At 34.4% G+C, this 25,273-nt stretch overlaps 1 protein-coding gene across 3 annotated transcripts in view; it reads left to right on the forward strand.

The window, feature by feature from the left end:
• Positions 1–25,273, forward strand: part of LRRC28 (leucine rich repeat containing 28) — a 121,159-nt gene that overhangs the window by 27,491 nt on the left and 68,395 nt on the right. For all 3 annotated transcript variants that reach the window (XM_045560496.1, XM_045560497.1, XM_045560495.1), the window contains exons 4-5: positions 6,283–6,320; positions 7,380–7,517. In XM_045560496.1, coding sequence (XP_045416452.1) covers positions 6,283–6,320; positions 7,380–7,517 — 176 coding nt within the window. The remainder of the gene's footprint in view (positions 1–6,282; positions 6,321–7,379; positions 7,518–25,273) is intronic.

The following is a 25,273-nucleotide window of genomic DNA, read 5'->3' on the forward strand; positions in this document are numbered from 1 at the left end:
AGAAAAGAAGCCACTACCTCTGGACTTAGAATGTTGAATAAAAGTGATGAGAGCAGGCATCTTTGTGTTTTTGATCTTCAGAGGAAGCTTTCCATCTTTGCCATTAAGTATAATGTTAGCTTTAGATTTTTCATAAATGTCCTGTATCTAATTGAGGAAATTCCCTTCTACTTCTCATTTGTTTAGTGTTTTTAACATTAAAAGGGTGTGTGATTTTGTCACATGGCTTTCTTTTCACCTATCAAGATGATCATGTGGTTTTTGTCCTTCATTGTATTAATATGGTGTATTACATTGATAATTGTACATTGAATCTACCTTATATTACCAGGATAAATCCTCTTTGGTAGTAGAGTGTAATCCTTTTTCTGTGTTGCTGGATTTGATTTGCTAGTGTTTTGTGTGGAATTTTACATGTTTCTTCATGAAGGATATTACTCTGTAGTCTTGCTTGTGGTATCTTTGTCTGGATTTGGTGTCAGGATAATATTGGCCTCATGGAATGAGTTGGGAAGAGTTCCCCCCTCTTCTTTCCTCCTTTCCTCCCTCCCTTCCTTTCCTTTTTCTCTCCTCCTTCCCTCCCTCCCTCCTTCCCTTTCCTTTTTCTTTCCTGCTTCCTTTCTCTCTTTCTCTCTCTAAAGATTTGCTCAGTTACCTTAGTGGTCAGCTAATGATTAGACAGAGATTTCCTTAACTGCCTGACTTTAACAAGTCCCCTAGTCCTTGCTGAGGCACTTTGTGTGTGTTGTGGCATGGCCTCTCCTCTTAGCCAGGTAGTTGATGACTCTGCCTTAGCCTTCACTTCTTGCTTATGCAGATCCTCAAGTTCAGCAGAGGTGAGAGCTTAGGATCTTCTCAGTTCTTATCTGAGCATTTGCACATTTATGGGCATGTGTACAACCCCACATATGCCTGTGGTCTTCTAGATTCCCAGGAATATTTCAGAGCTTTGCAAAGCTCCCATGGACATCTCCTTCTCCAGCTTTTCCTTTTGAATTTCTGGTTTATGTATTATTTGGTCCACGTGTCTCAGGTAGCTGTGAAGTTCCACAATTGCCTGTAATTTGTTTCGACTTAAAACACTGGGGCAAGAGTTTTGTACTTGACAAGCTCCTAGTAAGATCAAAAAAAAACAGCTTTGCATATGGGTTCTTCCAGGGAACCATGAGACAAGTCACATAATGACAATTCCCTGGAAGTGAGGCTTTGAAGGAGTTCCATCCTGGTCCTCCCCCCTTAGAAGCTTTTCTCTTTCATTGTGGGATGTTGGTTTCTCAGGCTTCTGAAGAGCAGGAAAGTAGGGGATAGGACTTAGAGCAAGTAAAAACACCACAAAGCTCACAGCCCACTGTCCCTAATGACATTCAGCTATTTTTTTTAATCACTGCAGGACTTTGGTTCATTTCCAGAGTTCTGTACATGCAACTTCTGAAAATTTTTGCCAGTATTCTCATTAATTTTATGGAAGAGAAATTTTTGAAAGTCCTTATTTATTTACCACTTTTGCTCAGAATTTTTAGTTTGATATGAAACTGCCGAATAATTTTCCAGGTTAGCTGTACCATTTCACATTTTTCCTGGCAATGTGTGATTGTTCAATGTATGCACATCTCACCAGCATTTGGTATTGTCACTATTTTTCATTTTAGTCATTTTGATGTGTGGTTTTATTGCATTGTAGTTTTCATTTGTATTCAGGCTAATGATATTGAACATATTTTCATGTACTTGTCATCTGTATTTTTTCTTTGGTGAAATGTCTGTGCATGTCTATTGCTCATGTTTTAGTTGTATTTTTTAATTTCTGAGTTTTAAGAGTTCTTTACATATTCTAGAAACTAGTCTTCCATTGTATATTACAAATATTTCCTCCCAGTGTATAGCTTGTCTTTTCATCCTCTTTATGTTCTTTTTCAGAGCAAAAGCTTTACATTTTGATGAGGTACAGTTTATCAATTTTTGTTTTTCTGTGTGAATATGTTTTTGATGTCAAGTCTAAGAAATTCTTTATTTAGCCCTAGGTCCCAAAGATTTTTCTCCCATCTTTTTTTTCCCTAAAAGTCTTATAGTTTTTTGTTGTACATTTGTCTCTTATATTTTTTAATGATTTTTTTTTCTTGGTATTAAAATTCTTAGTCACCTGTGTTTCTTTCTTTCTTTCAGCACTTTCATTATGTTCAGCACTTTCATGACATTCATTATTCCCTGGCTTGCATAGCTTCCGAGGAGACATCTTATTTTTCTTAGATTGTTTTATGTGTAGTGTCTTTTTTTCCTTTGGGCTACTTTGAAGAGTTTTCATTTTTCACACTGGTTTTCAGAAATTTGATTTTGATGTACCTTATTGTGGTTTTCTTTTTCCTTATCCTTGAGGTTCATTGAGCTTCTTGAGTTTGTATCTTCATAGTTTTCTTGAAATTTGGGAAATTTTTGATATTACTTCTTCAGATATTTATTTCTATACTGTATTACTGGCCCCAGCTTGTGGGACTCTTAACATGTTTATTAGACTGTTCAATATTAATATTGTCCTATAGTTACTAAGACTCTGTTCATTTCTTTTCAGTCTTTTTTTCCTCCATGTACCTCCCTTTGGACACATTGTATTTCTGTGTTAAGGGTCAGTAATACTTTTTTATTCAGTGTCTAATCTACTGTTAATCCTACCCAGTGAAGTTTTCTGTGATTATTGTATTTTTGATCTTTAGAAGATCTATTTGGTTTTTCCTTATATCTTTCAATTCTCACAATGTTCATATTTTCATTTAAATACCTGATTATAGTTATTATAGCTGCTTTAATGTCCTTGTTGCTAATTCTGTCATCTTGGTCATACTGGGTCTATTTGTGTTGACGGTTTTTTCCCCTGGCTCTGGGCCATGTTTTCCTGTTTCTTGGCACATCTAATACTTTTTATTGGATGATGGACCTTATAAATGTTTATACTGTTGAGGGTCTAGATTTGTTTTCTTCTATTTTTATTTTACTCTTTTCTGGCAGCAGTTATTTGCAGTTTAGTTTGATCTTTTTATGGCTTGTTTTTATGCTTTGTTTGGATAGGTCTAGAGTAACCTCTAATCTAAGGGTAGTGTAGTGCTATTTCTAAGGCAAGAGCTTTGTAGGATCTCTTTTGAATACCTTAAGTGATCAACAAAGGTTTGCCACACTTGCTCAGAACTTGAATGCCTCTCAGCCTTGTGTGAGCTGTGTGGACTATTTAGCTGATAGCTTTTAAGTTGCTTTTGGCCTAGAATTTCTTTTATGTGTTTGCACTTTAGAATTCAGCTAAGAGTCAAGGGATCTCTTATTTAAATTTTTGGAGTTTTTAAAATATTTTTTTATTTTGGGAGCACCTTCTCCAGAACTCTACCCCATAACTTCCAGCTGCCTCAGCTTCCCTTAACTCTGATATATGTCTCCATAACTCAGTGAGACTTCTATACTTTGGGATCTCCTTCCTCTTCCACAATACAGAATTTGCCTCCAAACAGAAAGCTAGGAAGATTGTATGGCTTACCTCACTTGTTTCCTTTCTCTTAGGGAACATTAACAACTTGCCTGTTGTTAATGTCTGAAAATAGTTGTTTAATATACAATCATGTGCAGTGCAATGATGTTTTGGTCAATGATGGACCGCATACATGGTGGTAGTCCCATATGATTATAATATTGTATTTTTGCTGTACCTTTTTGATGTTTAGATACACAAATACTTATTATTGTGTTACAGTTATCTACAGTGTTCAATACAGTAACATGCTGTATAGGTTTGTAGCCTAGGAGCAATAGGGTGTTCCATATAGCCTAGCTATTATAGTATGCTGTACCATCTAGGTTTGTGTAAGTACACTCTCTGATGTGCACACAATGACAAAATTGCCTAACGACACATTTCTTAGAACGTATTCTAATAGTTAAGCAACACATGACTGTATTTCATCTTGCTTTCTTGTTGTCTGTATCAGTCAGGTAAATTCTGTTACTTCGTCATGGCTGGAAGTGGAAGTTCTGTTTCTTTAATTAAAAAAATATTAATAACTTTTAAATTTAAGAACAATTTTATATTTACAGAAAAGTTATGAAGATAGTACAGAGCATTCTGGTATATGCTTCATCTAGTTTCCTTGTTGTTAACATCTTAGAATTCCACGGAACATTTGTCAAAACTGAGAAACTGACATTGGTGTATTACTGCTAAGTAAATGTCTATATTTAACTTTAAAAACAAAACTGTCAAGCTATTTTCTAAAGTGGCTGTGCCCCAAAATGAAATTCCCACAGCAGTGAATGAGAATTCCTGCATTATTGGAGTAGAAGAACATAATGAAAACTAGTTACGTTGAAACATCAACATTTTAACTACTCTGAAGTTACCAAAATTGAGTAAAAGGAAACAACTTAAAATTGAAAGTCCTAAGCCTATAATTATAAATAACTCATTATAACTATAATAACAATAACATTAGCATTCATTGAACTCTTACTATGTACCAAGTACTGATATTAATTCATTCAATCCCCACAATATCCCTATGTTGTTGGTGCGATTATTATTGGCTTTTATAGATTAGGAGAGTGTGAGTTTCAGTAAATTCCCCATGGTCACGTGGCTATTAAGGTACAGGCGTCTGGCCCCAGAGCCTGCTCTCTGATCCACTATACCAGTGATGGTTCCCATTTCATTGTATATCAGAATCACTTTAGGAGTTGAGACAGTGTTTCACTTGGTACTGGATGGTCTTGGGTACCAATAAGACCCCTGGTGATTCTAGTGTATAGTCAGGATTGGGATTACTCTGTACCATTTTATATAGCATCATCATTCTAATGTATATAAATTTAATGTTTTAAAATATATTTTAAAATTTTTAATTATAATAGTGGGTACTTTAGTTCATATTTTGATTTGGACATTTTAAGGTCCTTTTTTATAGGTGGAACTTGAGTTGAGGCAAGTATTTTGTTGAAAAAGATTTTAGAAAATCAGTTCTCTGTTTTAGTATCTAGGCACCCTGGCTTTTGTGTAACAAATGCAAGTGTGTATTTTTATATTTAGGGTCATCTGATAAAGTACCTAGCTATTCCTTCCTAAAATTAATGTTTAAAGAGTACTGATTTAAAAATGTGTAATCATTTCTTATATAAAAGCAAGGAATGAAATATATCATAGAATGGTATGCTTGTTTAAATTGTGTTATACCTAGGAGATTAATAGTCTACAAATTGCTCCAATTCAGCGTAGAATAACCTTCATAAAATTATTTTATTTCTTATTCTGTGTTCATTGACATTTTAACATTCAATATTAGACTTTAAAAATATAGAAGAAAATTTCTAAATTCTATTTAAAAATACATTATAAGAATTTATTTTTAAAGTAAAACAAAACAAACTAGAGGTTTGAAAATAAAGTTTGCTAAAATCTAGTACTCTTGTTTCAAAACAAATGATGCAAAGTAATTATCTTCAATTATTACTGTATGCTTATTTTCCCATAATATGCTGAAATAAAAAAATTATTACTGTATGATTTCCAGTAGTCCCTTTGTTGTTTTGCTCTGAATAGTTGGTTATGATAATTGCATCAAGTCTCCACTAGAGTGTGCTAAAGATACTTTAGTGGGAAAAGTTATTTACCTAGACTTGCCTAGACTTGTCAGCCTTGGAGAAATTTTTTTTTTTAAGAGAAGAATTTGATTTCTTGTTTATACCATTTCCTTTGCTGTGAAATACATTCTGTACCTTGACAGTTGGATATTTCTACAGATACTGTAAATGAGTATTTAATCTCTCCATTCTTGTTTCTCAGTAAGCATGCTGGATAGAAATGTCTTTATTTTGTGAAGTTATTCTTTAAAAACTAAAAATTGTATCTCCCTTTACACAATAGGTGTTGATTTTTCTTTACACAAAAGGTGGTATATTTTTGAAAACATGAATAACTTAAAATGAATGGAGAAACTAGTAATTTGCTTTATGAGTGTAAAAAATACTTCATAATTTATTTTGCATACTTTTATTTTAAAATAGCAACTAAATTGGTAAATAGATTTAGATTTAATATTAAATATTTATAATTCTGGCATAAAATATTATTCTCAAAGTATTGTTAGTTTACTGTGATAACCATGTATTTTGTGTTGATGCATTAAAGTATAGTGTGAAAGAAAGTTTTGGCCCATTTTTATTTGACAAATTTCTAAGCAAGCATTTTATAAACTGATTATCTGGCACAAGTATTTAATGATAATGACTGTTTTTTTTCTCTCCCTCTTCCCCCAGGTACCTCCACTCAAATAACATTGTTGTGGTTCCGGAAGGTAGGTACACTTAGAATTTTTAGTTAGAAAACAACATAGTTTAAGCTTTGCTTTATAAGTAGAACAAATTGTCTCTCTCTCTCTTTTTTTTAAGAGACAGAGTCTTGTTGTGTCACCGAGGCTGGATTATGGTGGTGTAATCATTGCTCGCTGTAACCTTGAATTCCGGGCTCAAGTGATCCTCCTGCCTCAGCCCCCCAAAGTGTTGGGATTATAAGCATGAGTCACCACACTTGGCTAAAACTGTTTCTTTAAACCTATTTTGGTTGATGTATTAGGGAATTTTAATTATAAAGCATCTTTAATTTGTTAGCTTCAAAACTTTCCCCCCTAATAAGTCCCTTTAAGAATTATGAATAAATAATAAGTCTAAAATGTTTAAAATGGTTACATAAACTATTATTGGGTAAATTGCTGTTAGGTAAATAAAATAAATTCTAAATTTACTAAATGTAGTTAATAATTCTGGTTGGATAAAAAAGACCTTGTGTATTGTCTCTTGAATTATTTATTCAAGCAGTTTTTATTTTTTTTAAGAAACAAGGTCTCAATCTGTCATTCAGGCTGGAGTGCAGTGGCCCAATCTTATCTCCTGTTCCTGGGTTTAAGCCATCCTCCCACCTCAGCCTCCTGAGTAGCTGGGACTACAGGTGCATGCCACTAGCCCAGCTAATTTTTCTGTTGTTTTTAGAGATGGAGTCTCATTGTGTTGTACAGTCTGGTCTCCAACTCCTGGGCTCAAGTGATCCTCCTGCCTTGACCTCCTAAAGTGCTAGGATTAGAGGTGTGAGCCACCATGCCTGGCCTATTCAAGCAATTTTTACATTGTTTTAGTGTTTTTATTTGTGCTGTTTTTTACGTTATTATATTTTATCTTGAGGTGGAAGAATTTATCACTTCCGTTAAATTTAGTTTGGTCTATGTTTTTACTATTTTGTGAATAACTGAGACAGGGATATTAAGTATTAAAATATTTTAACTTAGATTACTTGTCTTATAGATTTGGTGTAACACCTGAGTCAAATTCATTTTGCCTTTCCCCTTCTTTTCTCTTTGAAGCCATTGGGTCCCTTGTAAAACTCCAGTGTCTGGATCTTAGTGACAATGCCTTAGAAATCGTTTGCCCAGAAATTGGTCGTCTCAGAGCTTTACGTCATCTTCGATTAGCTAATAACCAACTGCAATTCCTACCTCCAGGTAATCATAGTCCATAGCACACAATAGTTTCTTATCTATTACAAATCTGTCTTTATTCATGTTTCTCACTGTATGTCTAGGCAATGGGCTATGGATATATTTGTAAGTAGTCAATTGTCCATTTGTTTGAAGATGAAACTAAGGAATGTGGGTGAAATATTACTAAGAGTCTTTCTCTTGATGCATACATAAGGTAGCATTTATGTTTTAGATAGGGCTATAATTACTACAATTGTGCATTGTAATCAGGGCCCCTTAAAATCACTGTCATGGCAAAATATTTTTTCCAAGAGCTACTTCAGTTTTGAATTTCACATGAGAGAATTTAGGTGAACTTTGCATGACATATTATGATCAATTTAGTATCCAAAAGGCAGATACATACAATGTTTTCTCTCATTTTCCAGTGAGGTAACTGATGTTTGTTAACTTTGATTTAAGAAGGCATCATGCTAAAATTTAGTAGCACAATTTAAATGTGAGTCCTAGAATTGTCAGTTTGCCTGCTGAACATCTGATTAGATTATGATGTGCCTATAGACAGACAGTACTAAAATCATGCAATCTCTTGACAGCTACCATTAAACTTTTTTACTTTCTTGGGAGGGACATTCAGAGACCTTGCTTTGTGAATCCACATATTTGTAAATTCCACTGTCATATGCCATTTCCCATATTTAAAAAAAGATGAAGTATAATTAAAAAATAAAAAACTTATGCTTCATGTATTACATGAAAGTTACTATATATTCGAGAATGAGTAGAGAAAGATAACAGATATCGATTTGGCTGCAATTAATTTTCCTTATAACTCTTTCAGGACCACCAATCAGCCTTTTAGTATATTCAAGTGAAGTATGTGACTCAAAATTACGAATTGCTCCCTGTCGTAGAACTTCAGGGTTACATGAGAATATTTAAAACTATGCATGTTAAACCCATGAATTAAAAAAACCTATGATATTTCTTTGTTATTTTAAATATACTTTCTCTAAAGTTTTTTCAAGTATGGAAATTTCTAAATGAAAACATAGTAACTGATTAATTTTTGGACTTTATGTACCAGCCTTAACATATATGTTCAATACCGTTTATAGGAAAGGTACCAGTATAACAGTGACTTTGCTTAAAAAATAATTTTTTTTTTTTTTTTTTTTTTTTTTTGAGACAGAGTCTCACTCTGTTGTCCAGGCTAGAGTGCCATGGCGTCAGCCTAGCTCACAGCAACCTCAAACTCCTAGGCTCAAGCGGGCCTCCTGCCTTAGCCTCCTGAGTATTTGGGACTATAGGCATGTGCCACCATGCCTGGCTAATTTTTTCTATATATATTTTTAGTTGTCCATATAATTTCTTTCTATTTTTAGTAGAGATGGGGTCTTGCTCTTGCTCAGGCTGGTCTCGAACTCCTGAGCTCAAACAATCCACCCACCTCGGCCTCCCAGAGTGCTAGGATTACAGGCATGAGCCACCGTGCCCGGCAAAAATAATTTTTTAACCTCATAGAATGAGTGTCTTATTTTTTCCTAGTATGCTTAATACAAATACTTTTAACACAATATAGGAATATGATCTTTCCTTTAGAGTATATTATATTTCATCAGGCTCAGTGGCATTTCATCAAGTTGTAGCTTTCATCTAGTTTATGTATTCAGATCCCTAGAAAATTAGATTCTTTTGAAGATTGCCTAGAAGATGTATCAGTAAAGATAATACTTTAAATTTTCATAACAGTTTCATGTATAACACTTATACAAGATATATTATAGGATCAAAATGCATGGATATAATGCTGTTTATAAACTTGTTACATATGTTTAAAGACTATATAAAAAATACAATTCTGTGTTAAACCATTGTTCTGTGTGTTGCATTATTTTGTCTTTTCCTGTAATATAAGAATATTTTGTGGTAGAATGTGGTCATTTCCTTCCATTATATATTCTTAGAGGTTAATGATGTGCTTATAATATCATTGACTGCCTCCTAATAACCAGTAAAGGGCATATGTTTCCTGACTACTTTCATTTAATTTTTTATTTATATCTCACCTGTATCACAAGAGGCTTGAGGCATATACTTCTGATTTTATTTTCCTGGATTATTTCTGTTTGTGTTTGGTTTTGTTTGTTCTGAGTAAAATTATATACAGTAATAACTGTGTATTTGGGATAGAAACTGTCGATTGCCCATGTTTAGGGTTTATTCTTTCTAGGTCACTGTGAGTAGCAATGAACTAGGCTTTACTATCATTTGACTCACTTTATATGTACATCTTATTATGAGGTATGATTTGAATGAGTAAGGGGCTAGGTATACATCCCCCAAATGTTTGATTGTTTTTGGAGACATACTATGGAAAAGTATCCTAAGCGTAGAAAATAATGTGAGGGACTGTCATGTTGTCTCCATTTGGTGACAGTAGATACCAGTTGACATCTGATTGATAGTCCCTTGTACGTAGACCGTGCTATTATGTACAGACTTCTCACGCATTACATTCCCTCAAAAGACTTAACATTTTACCATGTTTATTTGTTGTGGTTTAAAAGCCTTTGAATATAATTTCATATTTAAAATTTGAAAAATCTAGGTGGATATAGGGAGTTTTAAAATTGGGATCTAAGGAAGGATTACAGGGCTTTTATGAACTCCCTGAAATTGTTTGCACAGTTTGGTGTTTGTGAGTATTTATATATCACTGTGAAGAAGGTACAATGTTTTCAGCAGTTTCTCAAACAGATTCATGACTTACATGTTTGATATCCATTGGGTTGTTTGACCAACATTTCCTGGGAATTTCCCTTTCCCCTTTTTGTTGGATTGCTGGGTACTGCCTTTTTTGTTCTTTTTTTTTTTTTTTTTTAAACCGTGTCCCATTTCTTTTTCTCTGCATTTGATTTGTCCAGATGTAGGTCCCTGACCCAGGCAGGACCAGTCCTTCTCTTGGGAATTCTGGAAGAGACTGGTTGGGGAGAAAGAAAGAGAACAAGAAAGGAAACAGTGGGGAAAGCTGGGAAAAAAATCAGTTTCTCTTTCTCTCTGGGCTAGTGCACAATACTGTGTAATCTTGCAAGGTGCTGGTAGTAGCCATGTGGGAAAGAGACAAAGAGAGAAGAATGAAGCAGGAAGGAAGTAAAAAAGACTTCTCAAAGTTTTTTTTAATGTCCCAGTCACTGGTTCAGTTTTGAAACCTACAGGCTTTGTACTTAGGTTAGCTCTAATTGGCTTCTAGGAATTACAACCAAAAGAGTACCATGTAACATATCTGTCCCAGAGGCTTAAAACAGTTTGTCTGAGGTATAGGATTAATTGTATATTGGACTCTTGTATTTACTTAACTGCTGTACTCTGTTGTTTATTAAACTGTCCTGTTAACTGTTATGCTTTGAAATTGTAAAAGTTGTTATTAATAGTAGGAAGTCCAGGGTTAGTAATAGCATCATCAGTAGTATGTGTGTATGAAGTAGTTCATTCTGCTTGTCATCTGTTTTTTGCCTTTTTATAATATACTCAGTACCCTTTGTATTAGATGTTTTCTTCACTTGAGTACTACTAGTACTTTAGGAGGCACAGAGAACACTGGTATGGAGTAGTGCCAGGGTGTAGGAATTTGAAGACCATAGGCAAATACTCTTCTAATTTCAATTATCATGGATTGATTGATCAGTTGTTGAACTTAATATAAATGGAACCATGTAGTATATTCTCTGTGTCTGATTTCTTTCACTCAAAATAATGGTTTTGAGATGCATCCACGTTGTTACATGCATCAGTAATTCATTCTTTTTTATTGTAGAGTAGTATTCTGTTGTATGAATATACAGTTTGTATATTTATTTTCCTCTTGAAGGACATGTGGGTTTTTTCTAGCTTTGGGCTATTATGGATAAAGCTAATATAAACACTCTTATACAAGGCTTTTTGTGGACATATGTTTTTGGTTTTTTTTGAGGGGGGTAAATACCGCAGAGTGAAAAAATGTTGGTTAATAGGGTAGGCATATATATATTTATAAGAGTTTGCCCAGCAGCTTTCAAAGTGGTTATACTATTGTACACTCTGAAGAATGTATTCATCATTATACAAGAAGTCCAGTTACTCCACATTCTTGCCAACATTTGGTGTTGTCTGGATTTTTGTTTGCTTTTAGCCATCCTAGTGGGTGAGGTAGTATTGTGTTGTTGTTTTATTTTGCATTTAATTTAATTTGCATGTCCCTCTTGACTAATGTTATTGAGTACCCGCTCACGTATTTATGGGCTATGCCAAAACTTCTTTTTGAATTGTAGGAGTTATCTCTCTGCTTTACAGACCAGCTGCCATCATTTTTGGTTGCTGAGGAATTCTCTTTGCTCTCCAGTTTTGCCCCTTGCTTTCTGTGCCTTGAGGGCTCTTTCAGCCCTACTGTTCCATCCTTGGCCTATGTAGGTTGACTATTTTTGCTCTGTATACTGTGAAGGTGGGTCTTGCCTCTCAGAAGTTTCTCTTGGCTTTTCTGTTACTCCACACCACCCACTCCCCAAATCCCCCAGCCTTCCTGAGATGAGAGCCTGAAGCACTTCGGGGAGATTTTCTCAGCTTTCTTTTCTTGCCCTCAGTTTTGGTGAAGACTGTGGAAAGAGTATGAATGAGTGAGTGTGTATGTAGTGGGGGACAGTTTAGTATAGTCTATCTTTGTTTCTGTGGCTCCTCTGGATTCTGCACTGGTTTGCCAGTACACACATAGCTTTCAAAGTTAGACTGGTTTCTCTTTAACCTTTCTCCATGGCCGTTTTCTTGTCCTATCTATTTCAGTCAGGGATGATAGCAGCTGAAGATCTCTTTTAAAATGGACTTGGCATTCTTTGGAGTTGATTTAGGTTTCCTGTGTCCTCAGTCTCTGATGGATTTTAAACACTGTGATTGTATAGCTTATCCAACTTGTTTTAGTTGTTAGGGTGAGAGTGATGATCTCTTTTGACTATTTTCAAATTGGAATTAAGACCCCCTTCCCTCCAAGTGGCTTCTACAATTTGGTTTTGGTTCCTCCGTGCCTCCTTTCTTTTGACTTTTGGACTACTTGAGTATGGTTCAGTGTTCTATTTTATTTTCTCTATTGATTTTTCTCTAGAGTTGACAATATGCACCTTTAACTTATTACACTTAGAATATTGTACCACTTCACATAACTTATAAGAACTTTACAATAGTATACTTCTGTCTACCCTCCTTCCTTTTGTACTATTGTATCATGTATTTTATTTCTATACATATTATAAACCCAACAACATAATGCTATTTTGCAAGTTTTCTTTAAATGAAATCAAGAAAATAAAAAAAAGTTTGTATATTTACCCCCATATTCACCATTTCCCCTGTTCTTCATTCTTTCCTCTAGATCTATATTTTCCTTCTGTTATCTTTTTTCTTCAGCCTGAAGTGCTTTCTTCAGACATGGTAATGAACTGTTTTTCTTTATGTAAAAACATCTTTGTTTCATCTTTTTTGAAGAAATATTGAATTGAAAAATATTTTGAAGCATATTGAAGAGTATTTTCTCTGGATATCGAATTCTTGGTTGGCAAGATTTTTTTTCTTCTAGCACTTTGAAGATGACTTTCCATTGTCTCCTGGCCTCATTGTTTCTGATGAGAAGTCAGTTGTAATTTGTATCATTGTTACCTGTATATAATATCTTTTTCTATGGCTGCACTGAGATTTTTTTTTTCTCTTTATTTTTGGTGTTAGCAGTTTTCTATGATGTATCTTGATGTAGGATTTTAAAACATTTATTCTTCGTGGAGTTTTCTTGATTCCCAAATTGAGAAGTTTTCTATTGTTACTTCTTCAAATATTTTTCTGCCCCACATTTCCTCTCTTTCTGGAACTCTAGTTACACACATTAGATCATTTGGTGGTGTTCTACAGATCACTGAATTTTGTTTCTAGTTTTTTTTTTAATCTTTTTTTTCTCCTCATCCAAAGATTAGATTAGATGTTACCTGTTGATCTGTCTTCTGTTTCTTTTGTGCTCTCCAGTATGCTATTTATTATGCCCCTCATCTTAGTCTGTTCAGGCTGCTTACAAAAAAAAAACCAAACAAACCCAAAACCATAGACTTATAGGCTTATAAACAACAGAAATTTATTGCTCACTCTTCTGGAGGCTGGGAATTCCAAGATCAAGGGGCCCACAGATTGATTTAGAGTCTGGTGAGAGCCTGTTTCCTGATTTATAGGTGGTGCCTTTTTGCTGTGTCTTTGGAAGGGGCAAGACAGCTCTCTCAGGCCTCTTTTATATAAGGCTATTAATCCCATTCATGAGGGCTCCACCCTCATGACCTAATCGCTTCTCAAAGGCCCCACCTCCTAATACCATCACCTTGGGGATTAGCTTTCAACATATGAATTTTGAGGGGCTACAGGCATTCAGACCATGGTACCCTCTTCCCCTTCTCACAGCTTTTGCATCTTTGGTACCCTCTCCTGCATTTTCCAGGTGCTTCAGTTACCCCAAACTCTGATCTCTGCCTCTTCAGCTCTGTGAGACCTGAGCTTTATTTGGGTTCCACTTTTCTGTGTTGTGGCCCAGAATGTGCCCCTTGGCAGATAGCCTGGTGCAACATGGGGTTCACCTCTGTTGATTCCCATATTTCAAGGATCATAGTTCTGGGTTGCCTGTCCATTGCTTGAAAACAGTTGCTTTATATGTTTTTGACTGGTTATAGTGTTTTGCTGGGAGGCACTTCTGGTACCAGTTACCCTGTCATGTCTGGAAATGGAAGTCTTATTAGATGTCCTTTGATTTCTCAACTGATTGCTTACTCGCATTCTTTTTATTTTTTCCTTAGGTATGTAGCACTTAAAAATTTATAGATTGTCTTTATTTACTCCCAGTATCAAAACTATAACATTGTTTATTATAGAACAAATTTAAACTAATTTTCTTCCAAAGACTTTTTCTAACTTGATTAAATAAAATTATGTGATCTATTGTGAAGACAAATACTATGCACCTACAAAGAAAGGATTATTGGGGGAAAGTTTCTATCATTGCAGGGGTACTTGCCAAACATTTTGTGATATTCATCCTTGGTAAAGGCCACAAAAGCCAATGGATATTGGAGGAGGTAGAAAAACCAGCTAATCCTTGATAGTCAAGAGACGCTTGATACTTTTGTGATTTGCTGTAAATACTCTGTGAACTCCCATGAGAGAATGTCATGGTATCAAACAAACAACAAAAAGTAACCAGGAATCAGAAAAGATGTTACTTACATCTGGCCTATAAATCAACCTATTTTTTTGGGAAATACTTTTGTCCTTGAAGAGTTGTTTTGCATACCAAGAAAGGAAGGATTTTTAGCCCAAAGTAAAAACATGAACATGTTGTACTTTAATGTCTAAAAGTATGTACAACAGACATGCACTACATGTAACCAGCATGAATTGTTCCTAAACCTCAGTCTTCAAGTATGGTCAAGTTTATTATGATTTTTTTCTTAAGATTTATTTTTTTCTTCAGTTGAATCTCTATAGCTTTGTTGTAATGAAATTTAGTATCTCTTCTTAGGTTTGTCGTGTTACTGCCAGAATTGCTCTGAAATCTCTGTGCTTACTGGTCTATTGTGGAGTTGGGCAGGAGAAGCTCAGCCTTTTTTCCTGCAGAGGACATAGAAAGACCCAGAGCCTGGTCCCTCTAGGGCTTCCACTAGTGCTTACTACCCTATTTGTTGAGACTATATCGGCACAGGCTGCGGTGACTCTTCAGAGGTGCTGAGCCTGCCCCATGGTTACCTGGTCACAGGTGCTCTGCCTTTGAATCACCTTCCTCACAGTTTCTAGGAATGCTAGGTGGCCCAGGAACATTGGATCAGGCCTGGTTTCATTGTTATCTCTTCCACTGTGTCTGCCTCCTCTCGTAGCCGATCAACTCAAAGGGGGAATAGAGTAGCTATCCTTGTGATTCCTCGAAACTTAAAGTGTCTTGTCATGCCACCTGTCCCCAGATGATCAAAGCTCTTGACCCCATATTACCCTCCTTAGGTGGATACAATAGAAATTCTGGGTGATTTACCCTTCTGGGGACTCAGCTTTTCATTGATTACACATCAGTGCTGGTAAAATAGCTAGCTAGCACTTCCTTCACTAAAAAAGAATCTAAAAATGTAATTTCTGGTGGAGCACTCCCCTGGTGTCACTGGGCTATATATGTGTGGTCAGCAATGCATATAAATAGACTTTCTCTATTTTATGTGGTTATCTACATGACTGGGGAACTTACCATTTCATAAACTTAACAAGAAGTATTTATTGGTGCAAAGTATACCATGCTGTATACTAGAGAAAGGGAGCACTGTGAAGGAGAACAGAATCTGGCCTGGGTGGTAAGGGGGCTTATAATATTCCATTGTCTACTATCCAGACTGTACACACTGCTTCCAAAGAAGGGACTGGACAGAGAGGAGAAGGAAGGAAGTATTGAGTGTGTTAGTGTAGTCAGTCATTATCTCGGCACAGTGCAGAGAGGTTTAGGATACCCATTTTGACAACTCGTGGGTGGAGGAACAAAAACCTAACAGGTTTCCTTACCTTGCTGGATGGATGACCACTGAATAAATTGTCTACCAGAGTCCTAAACTCATATTCAGAACCTGTTTTTTCAATGACTTTTATAGACCTAAATTACCTTACTAGTAACTTTGTAGTACGTATAGTACTTTTATTAGTAAAGTAAGTTTATAGAGTAATTGCACATAAGTAACTTTATAGCAATAGATTTTTACATAAAATTATTTGGAATACTAGATAAAACAGATTTCTCAGAAAAATATTTTTACTATAGATACTGTGTTACACATTCTAAAATCTACTCACAAATGGAGCTAAGGCTTTTAAATTTTATTTATAAACTTTTACAAGTTTTGAAAATTTGGTAAAAACCTTAGAATAAAAATGGCCATCAAAATTCTTCTAAAAGAAGAATTTTGTTTTTTGGACCATGTATCTTTCTCAGAAAATACTCCTTTTAAGGAAAGGTGTGAAGAGAAATGGTGGAAAACTTGCCAGATGCCTGAAAAACAAAAGTTTATTGTGACAGGACTTTTAAAAAAAAGGCAAAAGAAGAAAAGTCGGTCCCTCAGACTTGGAAAGCCTCTGCCATCAATCATGCTACTGGCTACGGCACGTTGAGCTCCTTTCCAGGGACATTCCTTTGTGAAAAGATTTAAAAGCAGCTAACACCATAAGCCAAGTGATCCAAATTCACTTCACACGAAATACTTCTTATATAATTAATTTATTGCACCATCGTGTGTTACAGGCTTGGTGCTGTGTGGGAACAGTGATGGCAGTACTCAGGTCAGTTAAGGAGGGTGCAAGGAGGAGGCAGCAGTAACACGTGAGAGACTGAACTGTTTAAGTTATAGCACAAATGATTTGCGTTTGGATATTTTCTGTCACTCATCTCTGAAATGGATCCATCTCATAGTCTGTTATACACACTGCTTCCAGGATTATTTCTCTCAAATATAGATTTGATTAACTATTTTGCCAATTAAAACCCTTCATTTAAATAAATTGCCAAAATTGTTGTGGTTGCTACTGTAGACACCTATACAGGGTTCATAACCATTTGTTTATGATGCATACTAGGAACTAGGGATATTTTTAAAAGCCTGATTAATGTAGAAGTGTTCTTAATCTTTTGGAGTAAATTTTCTTGAGAATTTACGAAACGTGTTTTCTTAGACATACCTATTAATGAGACTTCAGAGATTTAATTGCTATTTTTGTATCTAAATCAGCTTATGGTATATTAGAGGTAACATGGAGTAATTTATGTCATACCTTTTGATATCTTGGCAACACTTGGGTTAGTAGTTCATTTTTATCAAAGTGCTTTCAAGTATTAAACACATTTTTCTTATACTAATGATGATTTGATATATTGCATTTATTAACCAAGCTTTGGAAAAAGCAAGTTTTATAGCTAAGTGAATTTAAAAAGATTATATTTTCATGGTTATTTTATAATTTCAGTTAATTTTTCCACCTTGAATTCAGTATTATTGTTGTGACATGACCAGAAAATTATGGTTTCATTCAAACTATATAATTGTGAAGAAAAATTAACTGGCATAATATAGGTTATTTGCCAAAATAGACATTTCTTAAATAGTAATATGTTCAATGTGTAAAACATTTTGTTTTTCACATGTTATTTGACATGTTTGTTGCTTTACTTCATCTGTACCTTATGTTTTAACTTTTTAAAGGTTTGAATTTAAATAAGATTGTTCTGTAAGTAATTTTAGAATTATTGATTGTTTTAGTGAGTGAAAAGCTTTGTGATTTGCCAAAGGATGATGTAATGAGAAGTAATTTTAAAAATGTAGTTTGATATCATTTGTTACCAATATCCCCACACACACAATTGGCATCACAGTTCTTTCTTTAATCCTTTTTATTAATCCTTCGGTTAAAGAATCAACATTTTAAGCAGATAACTTCGATTTTTTTAAGAAGTTTGTTTTAACTTTCACTGTGTATTTGTTTGTAGGTAGTAAGAAAACTTGAAGTCAAAACTATGACTATAGGAGTAAGGAAAGGTCCAAAAACTGAATGTCCTTATATGTGTACAACAAATGTCAGTAGTTGGTTGTGTGTCTCTGCTTCTTAGCTGGATCTGCTGACATCCCTGCTCCTGATACATTCTGAAAGAGAATTAAGTCTGAAGGTCTGTTTTGGTGAATTTTTCTTCTTTTTTTTTATTTTAGCATGATTTTATTTATCCAGGAGATAAATGTTCAGCCATGAATTTTTCTTTTTAATTTCAAAAGTTTGGTGTTTATCACTTTAGTCTGAAATTACAGTACCAATATTAGTGTCTGAATATATTTTTTAGGAATAACAGCAGGTTTTGTGGAAGTCATATTATTTACTTATATATTTAGGTACTAGCATATCCACTTTTCTTAAATGAGATAGCTTTTGCTGTAATTTCATAGTCATTATCATAAGATACTGAAATAATTAAAAAGTTTATTAGAAAAAATACCTGAAAGCTATATATGGATGTTTAAAGTAATAAATCTTAGAATTTTTTTCTTTATCCATTTTTACCTCCTTTTAAAATATAAATACATATTTTTATGAATGAAAGTATGTTTCTTAAATGTAAAGGGAGATTAAAATTTTAATTATTAAAATAATTATCAAAGAAGTATTCTCATAATTTTCTTTTTACGTGCTGTGAAAATGTTTAATCTAAAGCAAAGCAGAAATACATTAGAAAACATATTTTTAAGTATATACAATTATTCATATTGCCGTGTATATCCTGAAACAAAATTATGATTTCTGTATTGCTATTCTTCTATTACCAGATATCACTAGGAGACTGAATATTACATGTTTGAGAATGTGTAACAATTTTTCTATATAGTGCTGTGTGCATAACCAGAGAAGGAGGAGTCACTATTGTGTTGTAAACATGGGGTGTTGTCTTGTAGTCTTTATACCACAAAAGGGGCTGCTTTTGTTTCCATGATTTGTTCACTTTAACTGATAGGATCCAATGGTTTAACTGAGTATGTATTTAACACAGATCAAATCTGTAAATTACTTAGTAGCCTAAGAACCAAATATTTATATTGTATTTAGTGAGTGTTATATTAAATATAGACTATAGAATACTATTATTTTAAGTAAAAGAGAAAAGTGAACATTTTAATCTTTTTATTTTTAGGCTCTTAATATAGATTGGGTCAGCTTTATACATCAACACTGTAAAAATTTTACTTATTCTGTATTTCTTAAGAATTTTTTCTAAAATGCCAGCCCTCATGTATTTTATTTCAATTTTCTTGGTTTGCTTATCATAGCCTATGAAATTGCTTTTAAACTTAATAGATAAAGCTATCTAAGTTTCCCACACCTAAAATTCCATGGAGCTTTAAATACTGTGAACTTTCAGTTAAACAAACGCCTATAATATTAATGTTACTCGAACCCAATGTTTCCTTTTTCTTATCCAATGTGGTAAGTAGGTTTTAACTTGAAGGGTTCTGATATTTCTTCTACCACTAAAATTCAACATCCTGAAATTCATATTGACTCTAGCAGGTTCGATTTTATGAAGGAATTAAAATGATGTCTTTGGAAATCTGTTTCTCCTGCTAAAAGACATGACATAATAGGGTATGAGGGTTTATATATAATAATAATAATAAGATATAAGGGTTTACATAAAATAAGTTATAAGGGTTTATGTATTATAAGTCTGCTTATTTCCTATTCATAGTTTAAATTTCTAACTACTTCTAAATCAAAAACACATGTAGAGTTATGATACATAAATGGTAAAACAGAAATAGAACCTTGATTTTCTTATCCCCAGGGTGTTATCTATAACTGATTTACAGAATGTGTTCTATACATCACTGTTTTTTCTATATATCACTTTTAAATCTCTTCTTAATAATATCTTGTTAAACTTTTTGACAGTGTCAGTAATTTTGTTCCTGGCATAAGTTAATAGTTTATTTCAGCTACTGCCCATTGATTTTTCTAACAGCTTTATTGAGGTACAATTTACATACCATAAAATTCGCCATTTTACATGTATACTCGATGAATTTTATTATTATAAATGTCCATAGTTTAGGAACCCTCACCACAATCTAGTTTTCAAGTACTTCCATCATCCCAAAAAGTTTCCTTGTGTCTGTTTTTTGCCAGCTCTGTTCTCACCCCCTGCCAACCATTGATCCTCCTTTCTAGCTTTATAGTGTTGACTTTCCCAGAAATTTTATATAAATGGATTCATGTAATATGTAGCCTTTTCTGTCTGGCTTATTTTACTTAGCATAATATTTTTGCATATATGTTTCTCATGTTTTAGTAGTTTGTTTCTTTTTATTGTTTAGTAATATTTTACTGTATGGATGTGCCATATTTTATTTATTCACCAGTTGATTGATAATTTAGATTGTTTCTAGTTTGGGCTGTTATGAATAACATTGCTATGAACATTTGTGTACAAGCTTTTTGTGGGCATGTTTTCCTTTCTCTTGGATAAATACCTAGGAGTAGAATTGCTGGATTGTATGGTAATTATATTTTTAACTTTGAAAGAAGCTACCAAACTGTTTTCCAAAGTAGCCATATCATTTGCATTCCCGTTAGCAATGTATGAGAGTTCCAGTTCCTCCTTATCCTCACCAACATTTGGTATTTTTTCTTTTTTATTGTAGCTTTTCCAGTGTCTGTATGGTGTTATCTCATTTGCTAATAACAAAGGATTAATCATCTTTTCATGTGTTTATTTGTCATTTCTTTGTTGAAGCACTGTTCAAATCTTGTGGACATTTTAAAATTGAGTTGTTTGTGTTCTTATAATTGTGTTGTAGAGTTCTTTATGTCTTCTGCTGCTCAAAGATAATTTTCACCAAGAAGCTAAGATCATGACTCTCATACAGATATAAAACATTTTAAATGTGGTAAAGCTGTTACTTAACTAATTAATAAGAACATTGGCAAGGTGTTATAACCAGTTCAAAGCAGAATCCGTAGAACAAACACAAATCAAGAATATTGAAATGAATGTTTAAATGGAGGAAAAGCTGATTTTTCTCCACAGGGGCAAAGGGTTGTCCCTCTACTGGACATAATTTATGAGCATGTTTATAAACAAGGATTTTTTACATTGCCATGAGTTATCTACAACTTACAGAGTTGTAAAATAGCTCTGATAGAATCAGAATCAGATAACCTGCAAGGATGAGCTAGAGATCCAGGGTTGTAAAACTCTGACCCTCCGCCTGATGTTGTAAATTAAGTGTTGCTGGAGCACCACCGTGCCCATTCATTACATATCATCTAGGATATGTAATGCTAGGACTGCTTTTGTGCTTTAGTGGCAGCTGAGTAGTGGTGACAATGACCATAGGGTTTCCAAAGCCTAAAATATTTACTAAATAACTCTTTCCAGTAAGTTTGCCAACCCCTACTATTGTCCAGATGGGTATATATTTATCATATACCTTTATCAGTTATATGATTTGTAAATATTTTTTTTGGTTTCTTAATTGGGGGTGCCTTTTGAAGAGCAAAAGTTTTAAATTTTGAAAAAGTTCAGTTTGTCAGTTTTTTGTTTTATGGATTGTGCTGTGGATTTTGTATTTAAGAACCATTTGCCAAACCCAGGGTCACAAAGATTTTCTCTTAGATTTTCTTCTACAAGTTTTATCTCTCACATTTATGTCTATGATCCATTTCAAATTAATTATTATATATCATGTGAGGTAAGGGTTGAGTATTTTTGCATACGGGATATTCAGTTGTTGCAGCACAATTTGTTGAAAAGACCCTCCTTTCCTTGTTTAATTACTTGGTATTTTTGTCAAAAATCAGTAGACCATAACATATGGGTTTATTTCTGGAGATTCTATTATGTTCCAGTCCTGTGACAATAGTACACTGGCTTGATTACTGAGGCTTTATTGTAGGTTTTGAATGAGAGAGTGAAAATCCTCAAACTTTGTTCTTCTTCATTTTTTTTTTAGCCTCATTTTTAATAAGGATGAGGAACTGAACAACATTTTATCAAAGTGATCTGTGGAGATCATGACACTATGCAGTATAATTTTGTGTGGTTGTTGTTGTTGTTGAGATAGGGTCTCATTCTGTCACCCAGGGTAGAGTACAGTGGTGTCATCATAGCTCACTACAACCTCAAGTTCCTAAGCTCAAGAAATCCTCCTGCCTCAGCCTTCCAAGGAGCTGGGACTACAGGCACATGTCACCATGCTTGGCTAATTTTTCTGTCTATTTAGAGATGGGATCTTGCTCTAGCTCAGGCTGGTCTCAAACTCCTGAACTCAAGCAATCCTCCTACCTTGGCCTCCCAAAGTGTTAGGATTACAGGTGTGAGCCACCACCCCTGGCCTCAGTATAATTTCTATTCAGTTAGTCCATTTCTTTTATTTTTATTTATGTAACATAGCTTTAGTCTTGCTTCTCTAATTGTGCCTCCAAAAATTGTGCCTCTTACCAATAATATAGGGACAGTGAAGAACCAGACAAGAGGGCCAGATGACGTGGTCTCACTGTAACTCCAGTAACTAATGGATAAGGACAGGCTTGAGACCTCATGGCCCACTCCATTCCTGTGGACCTGTGCACAGTCTTCACTAATGGCCAGATCTTAGTGGTGGGAGTTGAACTAAAGAAGGGAAAGGCTCTTGGTTTTGGCACACACCAGATTCCCTAAGTGCAATTTCAGTGTCTTCTAGAGATCATGTAAATATGTACATGTGAAAAGAGACTAGATGAAAGCATGCCAGACAGCCAGGATGGTTATTTGAAGAGTTTGACAATGCAAATAAGTGAAGCAAAGATCTCAATCAATGGAGTTTTATTAATTCAAAGTTTGAGGATGCACCCAGGAAAAACACAAATCACAGATGCATCTGTGACTGTTTTTCCCAAGTGGGATTTGGGAACTCAGTTTTTTAAAGAGGATAGGGCAAATAGAAAGGAAAAAGGATTAGGGGAGTGGGCAGTGAGACAAGTGGTTACATTTTTGTGAGGCCCAGGAAATCTGTATTTTATATAAGGCAAATGTTAGAAAATAAGAATGAAGTGGAGGAAGCATCCGTTATGTCGATGTCCCTGGTAGGTAGAAGAATGTTTGATTTTGTCTTGTCTCTGTACTGCACTTGGGAAAATAAACTTGCAATCAACATTGTTACTGTAGAGTCTAACAGGCTTCAGTTTTAGGACCTAGACTTAGCCTGCAGACCCAAAGTTACAATTTGCATGTCCTTGTTTATGGGAGGCCACCAAGGAATTTCGTTATGAATGGTCTGTGGGGGCAGTCCTTACAAATGCCTGAGGCCTTTTACCTTTCTTGGGGATCTGGCTGATGCATAATGTTAGTAACAGCTATTCATTTAGAAAGGGGTGTTGCAAGATTCAGCCTCCAGTCTTGACTTTCCCTTTTGCATAAGGAGTTGGGGGTGGGGGTTCTGAGATTTTCATTTTCCTTTATAAGTTGATCTCTGGCTTTTTTATAAATATGAATGAATTTTGTCTTGCTAAAGAGTGGGTAGTAAATATTGTGAACGTTCTTTTTTTTTTTTTTAGTCATAGTTGCTATCAGAGCCTATTACCACCCCTCAAACTTTGTCATTTAATTTCTCTGTAATTTCTGAATTCTGGTGTTTAAATACATAAATCATCCACATAAAATGTAGATTTTGTAGCAAATATTTAATTTTTTATTTCACAGAACCAAAGTAAAATAAATATTAATACTACTTTGAAATTTACTAATATTAACAAAATATTTATAAGAAAAATATTATTCAGATATTCCTAGAACTAAAATTCTCCCAACACCTTCAGGATTCAAGCTTCTGCTTTTGATATAGTATCAGAATTTGTTTTGAAATTCTGTTCAGGGTGTTAATTAACAGCTACAGTCTTTTTATAAAGCCCTGTGATATGCTAATTAGGGACCTGTAAAATTTGGAAGAAAGCAAATTATATATTTTTCCTTCTATGTTTTTATATCACTTATAAATTAATTTGAAAATAAACACAGTGACTTTGTTGTCATGAAATCCTTCTTTGTGTTTCTCCACTCAAGTCTCCTTGAATGTTCTTCTAAGTTTCTCTAAACCGAGCTCTACATAAAGTATGTTAGTATATCTTTGTAAAAATTATGATTAATAATTTTACATTCTCTTACACTGCTTAGAAAAAGAGAGCAATTTTTAGTATCAGTCATTGAGACATTAAGCCTTGAGTGGTAGTAGTTAATTTATTTTCAACATCATAATTAAGGCTATTCAGAAGAACGCTTTTGTTAAACATTTGGATTTCTCCTTTTTGTCTTCATTTAATTATTTCTTAGTATTGCTCCTTATTAGGCTAAATTACTTTGGTATTTCTAATTAAAAATTAAATATCTTATAATGATCTGGCTTTTAAGAAGACTTGCAGACTAATGATGCTGAGCCTTTTCTGTTTGCTGTTGGCCCAGACATTGCCCTCTTCAGTTTCCTAATTTAGTAACAGAAATAAAACTATGCACGACTGGGCAGGTTTGGTATGCCGGCGCCCAGCCAGGAAGCATGGGTTTCTTAAGTAAATGGACCGATGGGGATTTGAGGAAAACACAGATTACGTTACATGAGCTTTGCACTTTGCAAATCCCTAACTATTTAAAGGAACTCAGCTAAACCCGCTGCCACCTAAATAAAGTCAGTTTTGTTTAAACACACATATACACAAAATGATATATTGTTTCCTTTTCCAAAATTAAAAATTATCCTTCATATTTGTGTTTTTAATTTCATATTTTTTGTAAACTGTAAAAGAGCTCTTTGTCTTTTGGTAAATAATGCATGAAAATTAGTTGCTAATTCTGTTCAATGATTTTATGTATTTGTAATACCCTTTAAAATAGCATAATATAAAGCAGTCAATAATATACATATGCAGTGTGCTTCTATGTGAGGAAATGTAAGAAAGTTCTGATAGATTAAAAAAAAAGAACTCTGGTTTTACACCCTAGCTCTGGTACCAGCTTGGCTAGGTGACCTTGGTGCCTATTGTCTGTCCTGCAACAAGAGTCTCTGTGTTGTGGTTTGCAGCCGTTTCTTTCCTGAATGTTTGAGCACAGGCAGTTTTCCTATTGGCTGACACTTTTCCTTCTGGCTGCTGTGTCTAGTCTGGCACATCTTTGGTCTCTTAAGGGCCATTGCCTT

Source organism: Lemur catta, chromosome 9 (genome assembly GCF_020740605.2).
Source record: "Lemur catta isolate mLemCat1 chromosome 9, mLemCat1.pri, whole genome shotgun sequence".
Taxonomy (NCBI): domain Eukaryota; kingdom Metazoa; phylum Chordata; class Mammalia; order Primates; family Lemuridae; genus Lemur; species Lemur catta.